This window comes from Cydia pomonella, chromosome 17 (genome assembly GCF_033807575.1).
Source record: "Cydia pomonella isolate Wapato2018A chromosome 17, ilCydPomo1, whole genome shotgun sequence".
Taxonomy (NCBI): Eukaryota; Metazoa; Arthropoda; class Insecta; order Lepidoptera; family Tortricidae; genus Cydia; species Cydia pomonella.
In genome coordinates, this window is record NC_084719.1 from 4,611,514 (window position 1) to 4,630,274 (window position 18,761).

Genomic DNA, 18,761 nt, shown 5'->3' on the forward strand with positions numbered 1-18,761 from the left:
TAAGAAGTCCCTGTTGTAGTGTAACAGTTTTATTTATAATTACAAATTGAACGTGTGGACCATATATGTAGTGTTTGACTAAAGTTGTGTGGGTGGGGAGTTTACGAGACGTCTGTTTTGTCGACGATAAGCCCTTGATCTCCGTTGACGCCGTCCACTGCTTAGAGCGTCAGTTTCATCATAAGGACCTTATGACTTATATTCCTATACAATATGACGCGCTTCGCAGCGTATAGGGAGCGTGCATGAACTGTAGGAGGCAGCACAGAAGCCGTCAGATTTTTGGCGTAAGGCGTAAATGTGATGTTTATTGTTGCGATCTAGCCCGCAAGATGGCAGAACCTACTATGCACAAGAAAACACGTGACGTGTAAATGTACATGTTTGTGGTTCCGATTCAGGCCACAAGATGGCAGACCCTCCAACGCGCACGGTCCCTATGATGTCAACGAAATGCCAAGGCATAATATGCCAGTGTGCCAAGGTTCTTACTATAAAATATATTTCAAGTATTTTGAGCCTACTTTGAGTAGACTCTTGTGTAATATTCAGACATATCCTCATTTTTACACTATACCTCTTTTGACGGACTGTGAAAGGCCTAAGGTTTTAACCTCGAACATAAGGCCTATAACAGTCTCACAACTGTAGAACGAAACAATCAAATCTCTCTTGACTATCCTTACTACAGATGTACTGTCGGAAAACTTCCAAAATTGCAAAATTTCCACATGGAATAATGTCAGAAATTTTGTACCTCCAAAATAAACGTTTTTCTTTATTTTCTAGGGAGTTTGCCTGATAATTCCGAATTGTTTGTCAACGTTTCAGCAAAATTCCGCAATTTACACATCTGTAATCGTTACAAAATGACGTACTAAAGTCCGAATGACTGTACCTTTTACCCCTCTTAACAAAATTTCTGACATTACCTTAACATTATGCTATCTACCATTTCAATAGGTACTGGTGTTGCTTATCAACCTATGTTGTTGTTCACCATCCATGCAAATTTATAAAAACCGTCTTATAATTATTCTGTTACCTTCTACCAGACTAGGTCCCGCGTTACATAAAATCTTTCACTACCCAAAACACTTCCTTATATTTTGAAATTTCACCAAATCTTTAACACTGTTGATGCGTTTCACTTTCCTACATCACTATTACAAAACTTCACTAGACTTCCACACACTATCCATATTTACAACTCCTTTATGGTTTAATTCCATCAGATGTCTATGATTTCACTCACAATTTCTTCCATTAAGACTTCTACAGGCCTTGCGACTAACGCATGCGATTTAAGATAATTGTATCACAAATCGCATGCGATTTCTGGTGACCTTTGGCCCATTACTGGCTAGTTTTAGCTCAGACAAGCCTAGCGACAGCCACGGCGAGTAGCGACATGCCGTATTTAAGTTCCTTTGATGGCAGAATGTGGTGCGCGGAAGAATTGCCGGCGAGTATGAGCGCCCGCAGCCGCTGCCGCTCGCGGTAGCGCGTGTCCTCTCCAGGCGGATCCAGGCATTCGAATTCGCAGCACCGCTCGCCTACGCGGAAGTTCTTGCAGAACTGGAAAGAAAAATGTTTTATTTGTTAATTAAACAACATACGATTGCAGCATAAATTGTATACAGTCAATTACATATAGTTGAATGAACGTACATGTCAATTTATAAGATGGAACCATGAAGTAACCTCTTTGAAAATAAAATAATTACAACGTAATTCAGATAAAATATTTCCAATAATTGCATGGATATGTTTATAGGGAAGTCAAACAAAATTTATAGAAATACTTGACGAATAAAAATAAAAATAACATTCACGATCACGAACTTAGGTACTCCGTACTTAAGTGTAGTAACACCGTCATGTCCGAAGAAACAGGATCCGACAGAAAGTGTAGTGTATTATCGGTTTTAGACCTTATACATAGATATATCTACAATTTCCGGGGACACATTTATCGTTTACCCTGCCTCTCTCTTCCTGTACCTACATATAAGGACTACCCAAAACTGCTTTTACACTGCTCTATTTTGGAAATTGGGCTAAGAAATTGTGTAGTCTATGAATCGGTTTAATACGGGCATTTATCCTTGTATAAATGAAGGATTACCCAAACTGCTTTTACACTGCTCTATTCTAGAAAATTGGCTACGAAATTGTGTAGTCAATAAATAAATAAATAGGTATTTGGGGACAATCTTACACAGATCCACTTAGCCCCAAACTAAGCAAAGCTTGTACTATGGGTACTATGCGACGATATAAGTATTTAAATAGATAAATACATACTTATATACATAGAAAACACCCATGACTCAGGAACAAATATCCGTGCTCATCACACAAATACATGCCCTTACCGGGATTCGGACCCGGGACCATCAGCTTCATAGGCAGGGTCACTAACCACTAGGCCAGCGGCTTTATCATGGTCGTATTTTTATCACTTGTCATGTCATGCGTCACTTTCGCACTTACATACTTGTTAGAAAGTGACAGGCATGATGACAGATGATAAAAAGCCGACCATCTTAGCCCTACAGACCAGTCGTTAAGCGGTTTAATACGGGCAGTTGTCCCTGTATACTACCCAAACTGCTTTTACACTGCTCTATTCTAGAATAGAGTAGTGTGGGCACAATTTCTAGTAATTGGGCCAAGAAATTGTGTAGTCTATGATGCCGCTGTAGAGGACTTTTATGCTATAGTGAGGAAGAAGACGGCATCTGTGGTGAGGCGGATGAGGGGGAGCGCAAACAGCATCCTGAGAATGATAGCAGAGAGGTGGGATTCGGATATTCTCCGCCGTTATACCGAACTCCATATCATACGACCTAAGAAATAGATATTTGTATGAAACTTGTAATATAAGATAGTTTACTAATGTAGTTTTATAAGTGTCTTGTAACTAACAATCTATGGATCGGAGGAATCTGAAAATAATTTTTTTTTTTTTATGAGGTGGTTTAATGCGAGAATTTATCCATGTATAAGGACTACCCAAACTGCTTTTACACTGCTCTATTCTAGAAATTGGGCCAAGAAATTGTGTAGTCTATGAGGTGGTTTAATGCGAGAATTTATCCATGTATAAGGACTACCCAATCTGCTTTTACACTGCTCTATTCTAGAAATTGGGCCAATAAATTGTGTAGTCTATGAAGCAGTTTAATACGGGAATTTATCCATGTATAAGGACTACCCAAACTGCTTTTACACTGCTCTATTCTAGAAATTGGGCCAAGAAATTGTGTAGTCTATGAGGTGGTTTAATACGAGAATTTATCCATGTATAAGGACAACCCAATCTGCTTTTACACTACTCTATTCTAAAAATTGGGCCAAAAAATTGTGTAGTCTATGAAGCAGCTTAATACGGTAATTTATCCATGTATAAGGACAACCCAATCTGCTTTTACACTGCTCTATTCTAGAAATTGGGCAAATAAATTGTGTAGTCTATGAATCGGCTTAATACGGGAATTTATCTGTAGCAGAACATTGCGAAACAGCTGATATTGAACGCAGCGTTATTTTTGTTTTTGAGGGTAGGTAAGTTCTTCCAGCGTACCTATCTTAACTATCATTTGTTTGAGTTAGTGTCGACAGTGTAATCTAGCTATATTCTATATAATAAGTAATGTTAATAATATTATCGGAGAGGGCTGTGGTCAACATATTCCTAGTTTCAAAAGCACAATAACAACGTTTTTCAGCTCAACGATAGACGGTAAGATGGCAATTGAAAATTCAATAATTTAACCCATTTAAAGATGGCCCCTCATCAAACTCCGTTATCAATTTTGCAACTCATTGAAAATAAGGACTGGCGAAGCTATCTACCCTAGAAAACCCGAACTTCACCGTTGGTGCCCAACTTCGGTCTTAAAGTCAGACCAAGCTAAGTTGGCAGCGATTTTGATAGCCCAGGTGCTGCAAGTGCTATTTTAAACGTCAACTTCTATGAAATTATGACGTTTGCTTAACACTTGCACCGTCTGGGCTATCACTGCCAACTTAGCTTGGTCTGACTCTATCAGTGTTGCAGGTCTTTGAAAATAAGGATTGGCAAAAATACGTAGGTACTTGCCCTAAATTCGCCCTAAGCCTATGTATATGTTATGTGCCTACTGAAATAGAACTTCACATAAGCTAGTACCTATTAAATCATAATTCCAATATAACTTATATCATGGGCGTTTAGTAATTAAACATTTAGGAATGAGTTCTAGTATACATTTCATAAGGAATAAAAAAAATATTAAAATACAAAGTTTGGGTCGGGTGGCGGAGTTAGTAGGTATAAGTTATTTTAGATTTTTTTACTTAGATACTATCTTAGTAATTCACGCAGCTCTGTGCTGTGAATTCAATTTATATTATATATTTCTTGGTGAAATATTTTATAAATATTTTGGGCGAAGGGGTTAGGGTGTAGCAAAGGGTAACCAGGACTTAGAAAAAAAAATCGTCAGTGTGATGTCATATTGACACTACTTTTTTATGATTCCATCCTACAGAATGATTCAAAACCAGAATATTTTGTTTGAAAAACTTTTTTCTAAAATTAAAAAATACCGAGATATTGCACTTCTAAATTTGAATTTTGTAGGACTTTAAAAAAAACCTTGTTGCCATGTCATATTGACACTACTTTTTTATGATTGTATCCTACAGAATACGTCAAAATAAGCATGTTTTATTTGAGAAACTTTTTTCTAAAATGAAAAAATTCCGAGATATTGCACTCCAAAATATATTTATTTATATTATATATATATTTTTAGTTTTAGATGCATAATAGGGGGGGGTGGGGGGTGGGAGGGGGGGTTTACTTCATTATCATTATTCAAATATAATAAATAATTAATAATTTCGAATCACAATTAATCCCAATTTATAACAAGCAATTTCTAAATGTGATTCATTCTTAAAGTAAACAATATTAATTAATAGTGTTCGTCCGTTTATTATGTATTTGCGTAGATACCTCTATGGTATATTTTTATAAGTTATTATGTACAACTGTAAAAATCTGACATCTGTGTTATGACTTAAAATTGTAATAAATAATGTTTACTTCAAGAATAAGTCCCATTTCTTATTATAGACCGCGAGCCAGGAACAAATTTCCATAACCAATCGCCTCCCGGGCGAAAACTTGTATAGTGGTTAACGGCTAGGTATGATGAACCCTCGTGGACGTTAGCTGCCGCTCCGTTGGTGGACTGAGGAATGGCAGCCACCGAAACACGTAAAAAAAATTGTCATCGCCTCCCGTCTGATACTTCGTCAGATGATAGTTCAGATGCTATTGTTAATTAAAAAAAATCGTCAGCCGGTTATATCCCGATGGTAAAAACGTCAGCTGGTCGCATGAACATGTAAAAAATAAGCCGTTTTTTATGATAGCAATAAGAAATCAATGAAACTTTGCATGTAGCATTTCAGCAGGTGAAACGCCTGAAACGCCATAAACGGATTACGCAATGTACGCATCGTCGCCGTAGAGCGAAAAGTCACCAAATCGTTCATTAGTCATTTTGAGTTATGAGGGTTTAAAAAAATAATAATTAATTTTTATTTTACTGAAATTATCTTAAGATGAAATTGTGGTTTTATATGTGTTTATTCATTGGAAACTGGTATTCTTTGAGCTCAAATTAGACTTATATTATTCACACTAACGATTTAGGAGCTATAGGCGATAATTAATTTTTGCCCTTAAATATTACACCTTAATTATAACTTAGTGATTTTTTGAACGAAGTTAATGATTATTTGCCCACATTTCAGTGCGTCTATATTTGACTAAGTGAAGTTAGTTGAATTATGACTGCTATGATAAAGTGAAAATACGTGTTAATTAAAAACTACTAACTATAATATTTTTTTGGATACTGCTTAATATTTAATAATAAATAAATAATTTCTTTATTCAGACAAAGTGGTCCACATTTGTTAATTTGAGTATCTTATAAGCTATAGTTATTTACTACTTGTACAAAGAAAAACACTAAAAATAAAAATAAAACGGCTACAAAATTTTAATTTTAATAATAAACAAACCCAGAATGGGGGTTTATTAATGCGGACATCCAATGTCTTTGCAAAAGACTGTCTGGCCTATTCGCTAACATACTTAGTATGCTGTTGGGACTACCCTGGATTCTGTTTCTTATGGACATGATTCTTTTGTGCATTATGGCGTGGAAATCCTCTACGTGGGCGTCGGCAAACATGCCAGATGCGCTGCAGAATCTAGGAAGTCCCATCAGGACCCTAAACATGTTATTATAGAGGACTCGTAGCACTCAGCGTGCTCTCTGAGTATAACTAACCCACAGGCCGCTGGTGTAAAACGATTGACTGAAGGATTTAAACAAAGTTTTCTTAACTTCCCCTGTACAATGCGCGAACCTGCGAGCCAGCATATTCCCCCGAACAGCCAACGCCCTACGTTCCCTATCAATATCACTATCGTCCTTTAGGTCACTAGTGATAATGTGACCTAGATATTTGAATCGATCGACTCTCTCCAGCTCCTTTTCATACTGGTCAAAGATAAGGATATAGTACTGGTCGTGATAATTTGCCTGCCGAACTAATTCGACTTGGTTGTGTGTCTCGCTCCCTGTACGCTCTCCTTCAGCGTTGTTGGACCGAGGGCACGGTGCCACAGGACATGAGGGATGCAGACATCGTCACTCTATACAAAGGAAAAGGAGATCGCGGGGACTGCAATAATTATAGAGGCATATCCCTACTGAGTATTGCTGGTAAAGCTTTTGCAAAGGTGGTTTTAAAAAAGCTTGAAGCCTTAGCGATAGCGATGCGTATTTACCCTGAAACTCAGTGCGGATTTCGCGGTGGACGGTCGACAAGCGACATGATATTCACTCTTCGTCAGCTTCAGGAGAAGTGCCGCGAACATCGTGTCCCATTTTACACGGCCTTTGTAGATTTGAACAAGGCATTCGACACAGTGAGTCGAAATGGTCTTTACGAAGTGTTGTGTAAGGTCGGATGTCCGCCTACTCTACTTTCCATAGTGAAATATTTTCACGAAAACATGCGTGCTTCGGTAGTCTTCGATGGTGAAACGTCGGAAACCTTCGGCGTCAACCGTGGTGTAAGGCAGGACTGTGTGCTGGCACCAACTCTCTTTGATATATTTCATTCAGGGATTTTCATTTGGCATTCAGGGATTGCGAGTTGCGACGTCGGAGTGCATCTGCATACCAGAAAGGATGGCCGACTTTTCAATATCAACTGTTTAAAGTCAACTACAAGCCGTGATGATCTATTTGCCAGATAACTTTTGTATGCAGATGAATGACGCTGCACTTGTTGCCGACTCAGAGGGGGATCTTCAGGTGCTAATTGATAAGTTTAGCCAGGCTTGCCAGCTATTTCCATGAGTGTCAATGCCAAGAAAACAGTGGTTATGGTGCAGGGCACAGATAGGAAGCCTAGCTTTCTGCTTAATGGTTCTGCTTTGCAAGTGGTTGATCATTTTTACTACCTCGGTTCCACAATAACATCTACGCTTTCTAGCGGCAAGGAAATAGCTTCTCGAATAGGCAAAGCCTCGTGTACATTTGGACGTCTTCACACTCGCGTTTGGAGAAATGATAAGCTCACCATAGCCACCAAAGTCCTCGTATACCAGTCGTGCGTACTCAGTACCCTTTTATACGCTTCGGAAACGTGGACTACTTACTCTAAACAAAAGCGCCAGTTAAACGCTTTTCATATGCGTTGCCTGAGACTAATATTGGGAGTGACCTGGAAGGATAAGATGACAAATGAAGCAGTTCTTGCAAAGTCAGGCATCACCAGCATTACGGCGATGCTCAAACAGAAGAGACTGCGTTGGCTCGGTCATGTACACCGTATGGATCCAGAAAGGGTGCCACGCCAAGTGCTAATGGGTCAGATAGCAAATAATGCGAAAAGACCTAGTGGGGCGCCCGATGTTAAGATTTAGAGACTCCTGCAAGCGTGACATGGAATGCTTTGGCATCGATACCGGCAACTGGGAAGAACGTGCTGCATTGAGACCCGAGTGGCGTAGAGACCTATGCGTGGGAGTGAAGAAGCACGACGACGTGTGGCTGGAAAACTTGAGGCATAAAAGGAACAGGCGTCGCGCTCGTGGAGTGGTCTCATATCTAGAGGCACAACATACACATACATGCGACTTATGCGGCAAGAAGTGCCGTGCAGAAAATAGTAACTACACGTATCTGCCTACGAAGCTGATGGTCCCGGGTTCAAATCCCGGTAAGGGCATGTATTTGTGTGATGAGCATGGATATTTGTTCCTGAGTCATGGGTGTTTTCTATGTATTTAAGTATTTATAAATATTTATATATTATTATATATCGTTGTCTTAGTACCCTCAACACAAGACTTATTGAGCTTACTGTGGGATTTAGTCAATTTGTGTAATAATGTCCTATAAAATTATTTATTTATTTATTTATCACTGTCGGCTCATACGCCACAGCGCAGCGGTCGGTATCGGTTGCGGGGGCCTGCGGCACTGGGCGAAAAGTCACTAACTTGCGAGCGAATTTTAATCAAATCACGTCGGCGTACAGTACAGTCTTTATTGTAAAATTAATTAAATATGATTAGTTATTGTATTGTATATTTGTTTGTAGGGTAAAACTTATTAAAACTGTTTAATTAATTATCGTTTTGGTTAAATGATGTACATTGCCTTACAACTATGAACAAAAAAAATAACTAAATAGAGTTAGTTAATTTTCGCTATCACACTTTTGACATAACCGGTATTTAAAAAGTAACTAAGTAAATTAAGTGACTTTTTGAATGAGGTTCTTCGTGGTTAAATAGTTTAGTAATACTTAGGGAAAAAATAACTAAATTGACTTAGGTACGCTCATAAATAAGTTACAAGAAGTTTAAAAATGTATAACGGAATTAGGTATTTTTCGACTATAATATTGAATCCGAAGTGAGTTTTTAGTTACTTCTTTAACTTTGTAAAATTGAAACTATGATCGCTATTGCTACCGCAATAAGACTGAAATTTGGAGAAAAAAAATGCGATTTTGATGACATATATAAGTCAATTTTGGCCATTTTGTGATTTGGTGACTTTTCGCTCTACGGCGACGGCATACTTTGCGCACATAAAGTGGTAAGGCGCATATTGTTTACTTGTTCATTTCACAGCTGACGGTCTTTCCACCGCGATACAACCGGCTGACGGTTTTTTAAGTTTAAAAAAGCATCTAAACTATCATCTGACAAAGTATCAGCCGGGAGGCGATGACGAAATATGCTCCTGGCCCGCGGTCTATTATGATTTATAAATTGTTTGCTATCGATATTGATAATACTCGAGTCGATATTTATCGTATTCATCACTAACACTTAACGTACACACGTTTTTGCCCCCGAAAAACTGGGCTATGGCTATCAACATAAGTACGGATACCACTGTGGAGGATAGAGGTAAGGAGAACAATCTAGGTGTATAAAAAGTGTCCATCAAAAAACCTTAAATAGGTGGCGCCACGATAGATCGCGAACAAATTTTTGACTGTTAAAAAAATAACACTGACAGCGCACTTCACTCCGTCAATAACGTCTAAGTTCTGCCACTACCCTAGCGCCTCTGGACTTCTGGAGAGATTTCGAAGTACTATTTACAGCTGCCAGCTGGACACTTTAGCAACAGTTCTCCCATAAAAAATTTTTCTACTTCCCTCTACCCTACATAGCTACCACGAAATTGGCACTGACGTGTCACTGACATATTCGCTGGCATTTGCGTAACTTACTTTCTATTAATCTCGCTCGCACTAATATGCCAGTACGAGCGAGATGCATAAAAGCAAAAAGAATTGATTGTAATATGTAGAGAGCTAATTCTAATAAAAAGACGTGCCCCTTAGTTTTGTTTTCAAACGTTCAAATTGTCAAACGTCAACTTTTGACAAAGGTACCGCAGAATGTATGAAGCTGTACAGTGCCATCTCATTTGCCTGTCAAATTCGAAGCACGATATTGTCTTAGATTTTACCCATCTTACTTATAATCTATGTAGCTTTGATAAAAGTAAGTTACTCACATGCTATCGAATATGTCTGTGTCACGTCAGTGCCAAGCTCGTGGTAAGGATAAAGCTGTCACAATGTTGTCTTAGACTCTACCCATTGAATGCAATGAATGAACTTTTGGTTACAGGTTTTGAAAGTCTAGTTTATTAGAACCTACAACAAACATGGCTGCTAATATTATGGAGATGTTAAAACAAATACAACGTGATTTAGCTCATCAAAAAGAATACATAAGGAATTTGAATTTGGCTAAAAAGAACTTAAAAGAAAAATATAATATTATAGAAGGAAAAATAACTGACTTGGACATGAAAATAGAACAACAAAACATTGGACAACAACAAGTACTTGAAACTATGAAAAGGCTTGAACAGGAAATCAAAAAGAACAACAGGGCACTATTCGGAAGTGTTGGAACTGAGATTAACATTGAGGATAAAACTAGCATGTCCTACATGTCTGATCTAGGTGATATGGAGAAGTCAGCTATCCTGGGGCAAGAATCAAAGGAAAGCAAGGAATATGATGAGGTACCTGAGCTTGAAATCTCCTCAGAAAGTGTGCTTATGGAAAAAACATTGAATAACGAAGGCAAGAAAGCAAATAATAATAACGTTCAAAGGATGGAAAATAAGTCGGACCAAATAGGAAAATATATTGGTGATAAGATAAAAGAAATAAAACAGCTGCTGCAAGATTTTATATCAATAACAAACTACACGCAGCATGAACAGAATGCTGAATCTGCTCAGATTTATAATACTTTTATAAACGCAGATCAGATGAGCCAGCTCAACGATAAATTGAACATTATTACTGACTTGTATAAGTCTGATATGAAATATCTGAGAGAATCAATCAAAAATATTGAAGTAATAATCAAAATGTTTACAGAAGAAACTAAAAACTCAATTAATCAACTGTCATCTCATTTTAGCTTTAGACAGATCGATCAGCTGAATAATGTAATGAAACCAAATACAGATATGAATCTGTCTGAGTTTAGACAAATTAAAAAAATATTGCAGGACATCGTAGCAACAAACAAAATGCCAACTAAAGAGTCTGCGAGCACAGTCTATGAAGAAGGACCTGACAACTTATCACCAACTTGTTTTGTATCAGAATTGATTTGCGAAACGGGAGAAATTAAGAAATTAATCAAGGATTTCGAAAGTAAAATAACGAATGAAGATGCTAAAAATATTGTTATCAAAGAAAAGGCTGATAAGATATACTGTATTTGTAACGAATTAAAGCAAACCACAACAACAAATCAATTAGAAATAAAAGAAATCAAAGAATTAATGGCCTTGATTACTTCTTTAATTTCGAGTAAAGACGATGCATATCGAAGAAACTGCAAATGTAACTGACAAACAGGAGGCTGTCTGGATACCTTCTACTTATTCAGAGCAAATCAAGAAGGTCAACTTCAAATTTCAAGCATGTTACAGATATAATTAAATCAAGATACCAACGTCTTCCTCATTATGAAATTGGGGCTTCCTGGGGATTCCGCAGCACGCTCGGCCAAATTTCACCTTCCCACACAAACCGAGTTTCGTTCTCATTTTCAAACTACGTGTTGGATTGCAAAGTAAATTTGCACATACAATGAAATGAGGTATATCTATGCCTGTAATTAGTTTATATAGCTCCAGCTTATAAAACAAACGCAATAGAGCAAAAACAAGGTTTAAAACTTAAATTCGCTGTATTTTTGTAACTGTGGTATTTGCTATTTGCTAGATATACCTTATCCTATTGTAAGTACAAAGTTTCAGAGCAATCTAGCTAGTCGTTTTAAAATGAGAATGTAACTACGTTTGTATGGAGAACCGAGCTTGCTGCGGACTCTTATGAGAAAAGGGGTCGGCATCACGTGACCGCTCCTTCATAGTAGTCCTCATTTTATTACAATTATAAGTGTTATTAAACATTTTCTTACAGTACATATGGCGCTACTTTACCGCACTAGTGTGGTAATTAGCGCATTACGTAACTATATCGAAAATTTAAAGGGTCATATGTATATGTACTGTAAAACGTTGTAAGATACATGTGCGAATAGGTGCGAATAGGAAATTCGAAACGAGTGGCGATAAATTGAAACACGACCGAAGGGAATGTTTTAAATCGACACGAGTTGCGAATTGCCTATTGGCACATGTATCGTACAACGTTTTACAGTACATATGGCCCTTTAAATGTTCGACACAGTAACGTAATATGCTAATTTTCGCACTAGGGCTATAAAGTAGCACCATGTGTACTATTACGAAATTTCATGTATATTAACCATAGTTACGCCCCTTCGTTTTTTCAATTTGGTTAGTTATCATAAGATTAAGAATCATATAAAATGTATGAAATTCGTATTTCGCTCCTGGCTATTATAATAATCAGAAAATCGAAAAAAGCCAAAAAAAAAAGGGACACAGGTATGGTTAAGAGGCTGTTATCGATATTAGTCGCAAAAATGTCAAATTGATAGATTTAGCGCATGAAATTGTACACCTTTTGTTAACTATTAAAAATAACAAGTACTGGTTTCTATTAGCACGTCTTGTTATCTTTCATTATAAAAAATATTTTTTTTTTAAACAGACTCACTTAATTAGTAATGATTTTTTTTCTGATGGACGTTTAGGTAAACGCGCGTAAAGCAGTGATTTTGTCGATCTTATTTGTAAATTTCGTAAAGTTTGGACTGCTAAAAATGGTAATTTTGTATTACACATATCCTGTACTTCAACTTTAATAAACTACATTTTTATTGTTATAAATTTGAAGTAGTGTAAATGAAAGTTAGACGAAATCAAGTTTCTCCAGAAATTACTTCAAAACAAGTGACAATTTCTCTGAAAATTGACTTAATTTCAACGTAATTTTGATACTTAAACAATTTACAACATTTGCTGAAACTGTTCTTGTACATCATTTTGTAATTTACTTCCATAATTTTTTGATGAATTTTTAAAAACTATCTCTTCTCATCACCTATTACCGGGGACGCACGCTTGCGACCTCATTATTAAAAGGCAAGATGAAAAAACGTGCTAATAGAAACCAATACTTGTTATTTAGATATTACGTAACAAAAGGTGTACAATTCCAACGACTAAATCTATCAATTTTAAATGTTTGCTCTAAAATCGTTACCGGGCTCTTAACATACAATAAACTGTGCAAATTGTTCTATAAAGTCCCATCAAAAAAAAAAACGAATTAAAAATAGTACTGTACTTTTTCTATTGAACTATTTTTAATTCGAATTTTTTTTTTGGTCCATGGTCTTGAAACCACACTATAGAGTATATATTACCTATGTATGAGATAACTTTTTTTTAATGAACAAAATGTGGATATAGCCTATGAAAATATAAGTAATGTATAATGTCCATAATAAATGTCGATTAATAAAATAATTAAAATAAACCACTCATTGTTTTGTTATATATTATAGAACACAAATACTTTAAAGCCTTCCTCTCTTTAGTCGTAGCTGCATCTTGAACAAAAGATTTCTTTTGGCAGGATTGGTCCTTAGGATCCAAGGATGGACTTTCTTTAATACGCAGGGTAGGGCAAGGCATTCTCCATACAAACCTTGTGCAAGTTTTATTCGTTTATTTTGGCACTATAGCATTTAATTTCATTTTTTGCTTGTATATATTGGATATACGCAGAAATTATAAGTACCTAGAGTATTTTTCATATAGGTTAGGTGCGCTGACAGCTGTCATCCCAATGCAATTTTGCTTTTTAAGGTTATAAATTGTATGGAAATGACATCTATCACCGTACCCTAAAATATTATAGAAATGTAAACTTCAAAAATGATTCATCTGTCAAAAAAAAAAAAATTATAATTACTACATAGATAGAGTTGGTAACGATTTTATTTTCGAGTTTATTTTTTAACAAATGCACGTGCATGTATTTGTGTTGCTTTCGTAAAAACTAATGCCTACGTCAATTCTTGGGATTAGTTGCCATGCGGACCCCAGGCTCCCGTGGCAAAATGCCGCGACAACGCGATGAAGATGTATTTGTACTTGTTGATGACGATTATGAAATAACATAAATAATACATTTCGTTTTTATTTTATTTTTACCTTTTACCTACCTATGATGTTTCCTTCCTATCGGGCCAATTTTAATTTTGCTGTCGTTTTTATTTCGTCGGATTTCGATCAAATTACGTGGATAAAATAGAGTTCATTTTTATTAACCATATATAAGCGCAATTTTACTGTACGTCCTAAAAAATCTTCCCTTGAGTTACAAAAACGTATGAAATTAATTGAGGTATAATAAGTACTAGTCAACATATCTAACAAAATGTTTCCACACCTCAATGAAGTGCCGGCACTTCATTGCGTTTAGTACGCCTTCGACTACTGGCGAGATGCCATGCATGTAACGAAAATTAAAAAAATAAAATAAAAATTAATAATGCCGTTATGAAAATGTATTCTAATAATATCAAAAAACATAAAAAATTTAAGATAAATATAAAGATTTCTGGTCGCCAATTGCAATGGTGTATAAAATTCATAGTATATTTACTTTCCTGTCTTTCCTCACTGTAGTCGCTTTTCACCTCGATAGATATTTGTTTGTAATGTGTTATTACATATCGCGATATTTCCTTAAAGCACTATACCTCTATAGTTTTGTTTTGTAAATGCATTTCGCACTTGTAGTTTATCTCCTGGTTATGAGTGTGATATGCTTAAATTGTATAAATTTCGACAACTCCTTTCCCAAATCATCGAGTTCGCATTAAAGGTAGATTTCCTAAGCAACAAATTCTCCAAAGCTAGTTAATGTATAGCTGTAACAATGATGTCAATAAGCGACCGTATGTTTATTATATCCCAGTGATATAGCCATTTTTTTACGATTAATACAATACTCTACAACAATATTACCAGGTAAAATGCGACTAAAAATATTTGCGGCTAGCCTATTGATAATACATGCTACATCAAAATTTGCTACTGTTGTAAAAATCTATTAAAAATATATGCGAGTAACAAATTATACCACCGATATTACACGCTACAACAAAATACGCTATCACGGCGAAACGCGAATAGGTGAAAAGCTACAAGGATTTTTTGATTTCGAGGTATACGACTAACAAACGCAAGACCAACCACTTCCAACTTTCGAACCACTTGCTAACGCTCGTGGTCCAATATTGGCACAAGTTTGCCTTGCCCCAATACAATTACTTAATAATTTGACCTAAGTCAACCTAACCTAGAAATATAGTAAATAAAAACAAAAACCGAATATAAGACAGAATAAACACACTAATTATTAAATCATTCCTGCATTTTTTGGGTACGTTAAACTTGGCCACTATATGTAGTACAAATACCAATGTTCTTGGTTTTGTCCGAGTTTTTTCTTAGAAACATCCATAACTCAGGAAAAAATAAATGTGTGACAAACACACAAATGCCCCTACCGGGATTCGAACCCGAGACCTCCTGCTCTGTGGCTAGGGTCAGTACTGACTTGCACCTGGCTTGGAGGCCGTTACTTACCTGTCGTTTTACTTACTTTCGGGATGGAATTGCAGCCACGAAAGTTCGTTGACGTAAAGTATTTACAAGAAGTCCCCGCTTCACAAGAAAAACTAATTCTATTAAAGTTTTCCCTGGGGAAAGCGATGAAAGCGCCGCTGTGCGGGATGCTGAGGCTATTAGCATTTCCAGGCGCATAACTATGAAATTACCTACTTTTATTATTTTCCTATTATTACGAATTTAGTATTACAAGATGGCGAAAAAATATTATTTTTACCACACCAGCGCGTAAAAGCTCTCTTGATTTTTCAAAAACTAATGAGAAAGTTGCGTTTTATCCACATGTGAGGCATAGTAATCGAATGAATATTTTGAGTTATTTTCTTATGTTGGCTGGTAGAATTGACTTTTAAATGAATTTGAATGATAAATATTTTATAACGTTCATATGGATTGGATTCGATTTGATTTCGTTTAATATTTTACAGGAAATATTTTCCTCGCGTTGGATATCGCTATCAGCGGATAGTTTGATGAACAATAACTTAAGTAAATTTGTTCTTTCGTCACTTCGGGGAGTGTGGAAAGGGCGACTTTCCCCACTTCAGGGAGTGACGAAAGTGCAACTTTCCTCACTCCAGGGAGTGAGACAAGCTTATATTTATTTCTTGTAAAAAAAAGGTTAACTTTACTTGATGTTGATTTTTTTACCTTAAATATGTTCTCACTACTGAGGTGAAAAGTTGTATATGTGTCACACGAGAGCAAAGTTATTTTACATCTCGTGTTTTTGAGTCCCTCGCAAGAAAAACCAACTTTCCTCTCTTGTTGCACAAAAAACTATTCTCAAACCGCGAGTTCTCAGTTAACTACTAGTATTTTATAATTTACTACGTTTAGTACGCCGGTCCTCAAAAAGCTATATACCTACTACACATAAGCTATATTATATTTGACGACCGGTCTGGCCTTGTGGGTAGTGACCCTGCCTACGAAGCTGATGGTCCCGGGTTCAAATCCTGGTAAGGGCATGTAATCGTGTGATGAGCATGGATATCTGTTCCTGAGTCATGGGTGTTTTCTATGAATTTAAGTATTTATAAATATTTACATATTATATATATCGTTGTCTAAGTACCCTCAACACAAGCCTTATTGAGCTTACTGTGGGACTTAGTCAATTTGTGTAATAATGTCCTATAATATTTATTTATTTTACCTAAGTACTTACATATGGTGGATCGCAGTAGATGGCTTTGCACCACATCGGCTCCGAGTGGTAACACACACATAACGAGCACACACCGGGCCCCGGCACGTAGAGCAGCCCATGCGGGATGGACTTGCCTTCCCAGTCTATGCAGTCCTCTTCTACGCATGCTGGAAAGAGATGGATAACGTTAGAACGTCTAGTAACGCCGGTTTGCGAGCCCCCTTACGTCGTATTTGTAACACTTACAATAAAGAATTTACTTCCATCGATATATTCAATATCACTAGGCCCAAATTCCGTTATCAAATACTCAATATTCTCAACGGCCAACACAATGTTCATCAGTAGTGCGTCGTCATCATTGCTAGTATCGGTACTGTCAATGTACTAAATAATATATTGCACAAATTGGTTATCAGTACCTAATTTCGACTTTTTGCTGTTTTTTTTTCTTCTCCATTTGAATTTAGTACCTAAATTATAAAATACATAAGCATGGTCTACAACACTTGGTAAACTTGTATGTTAACATACCGTTTAGTTAAGTCCGTTTATTTTATATATGTTTTAGTGAGAGCGTTTAAGGAAGTAAGTGTTCATCTCTATATTGTTTGTACCTAACAATGTAACCTATTATCCTGTCGCATACTTCTGTTGTTTCTCCAATAAAAAGAAAATAAAAAGAATGGGAATTAGAAGCGTTCCAGAGACGATCAGCGTAGTAGCGGATTGAATAATGCGCCATAACACAACTAGGTACCTACCTGTTCCTGTCTCTGTCGCATGCGTAGGTATAATTATATTGATGTCCCGCTCGGACAGTGTCATTCTTTGACCGCTGGTATCATGGGCGGGACAATATAAATACGCGTGTGCGATAGAGATAGAAACAGGTGGGCCAATGTACGAAATTCTTCGTGATTTTTATGACATAACTATTTATGTTTCATTTTAAAGTATTATATCTGTTTACAACAAGACGAGACTTAGTTAAGTTTTCTACCTATATTTTAGTTTGGACGTACCCGGGCGTCCTTAAAGTACGTCCACAAGAGAGGTATGGGCATTGTGGATTTCATCTCGCTTTGTGTGGTAGGGCACAGCGCAGGGGATATCATTCTAGATCTAGAGTAGAGCCCAACTGAGGAAGTACCTCCAACATACAGAAAAACACAGCGAAATAACACTAGACCCTACTCATAGTGTTGTGTTTCTGCCGGTGAGTTAGGTAACCAGAGCTCAACGAGGGGAGGTAGGGTTGTTAGGGTTGGCAACACGCATGTAACACCTCAGGAGTTGCAGGCGTACATAGGTTACGGAGACTGCTTATCATCAAGCGGGCCGTATGCTTGTTTGCCGCCGACGTATTCAAAATTCAAAATTCAAAAATTTATTCTGCAAGTAGGCCTCAAGGGCTCTTTTACAAGTCAATACAACATTTATAGTAACATCATATAGTGACATGAAAAATACATACCTAACAACATTTATAAATACAACAGCCAATACCCGGGTAAACATTACATAATAATAATCTTAAAATAAATAATTAATACAATACAATAGAGATGTATAGTCTCTATAGTTAAAAACACATTAAATCTGGAGATGTAAAAGGTCCCCAATGTCAGAGTACTAATACTAATAAAATTTGGAGGTGTAAAGTCTCTCCAAGTGTCAAAATAAAATTTATACTAAATAAATAAACCGCGTCTGGACTGTTAAACTGTACGTAGTATAAAAAAAGTTATAATTTACTACGGTTTCCATTCGTAGACAAAGTTTACTATAAGCACGCACCTACTCATCAAATAAACTACTAAAAGTGACAAAAAACAAAGTGGCACATTGTAAAAACAAATGCATCAGATTATCTAGAGAGATGG

The 18,761-nt window shown here is 36.6% G+C and overlaps 2 protein-coding genes across 2 annotated transcripts in view; one reads left to right on the forward strand and one right to left on the reverse strand.

Moving 5' to 3' along the window:
• Positions 1–297: 297 nt before the first annotated feature.
• Positions 298–18,761, reverse strand: part of LOC133526892 (integral membrane protein DGCR2/IDD-like) — an 83,872-nt gene continuing 65,408 nt past the window's right edge. Inside the window, exons 2-3 of the mRNA XM_061863736.1 lie at positions 16,894–17,042; positions 298–1,578 (exon numbers count right to left, since the gene is read on the reverse strand). Coding sequence (XP_061719720.1) covers positions 1,375–1,578; positions 16,894–17,042 — 353 coding nt within the window. The 3' untranslated portion in view covers positions 298–1,374. The remainder of the gene's footprint in view (positions 1,579–16,893; positions 17,043–18,761) is intronic.
• On the forward strand, positions 3,506–13,560 carry LOC133526891 (uncharacterized). The gene is made up of 2 exons (XM_061863735.1): positions 3,506–3,748; positions 10,244–13,560. Exon 2 carries the CDS (start codon positions 10,281–10,283, stop codon positions 11,490–11,492), a length of 1,212 nt encoding a protein of 403 aa, XP_061719719.1. The 5' UTR covers positions 3,506–3,748; positions 10,244–10,280; the 3' UTR covers positions 11,493–13,560.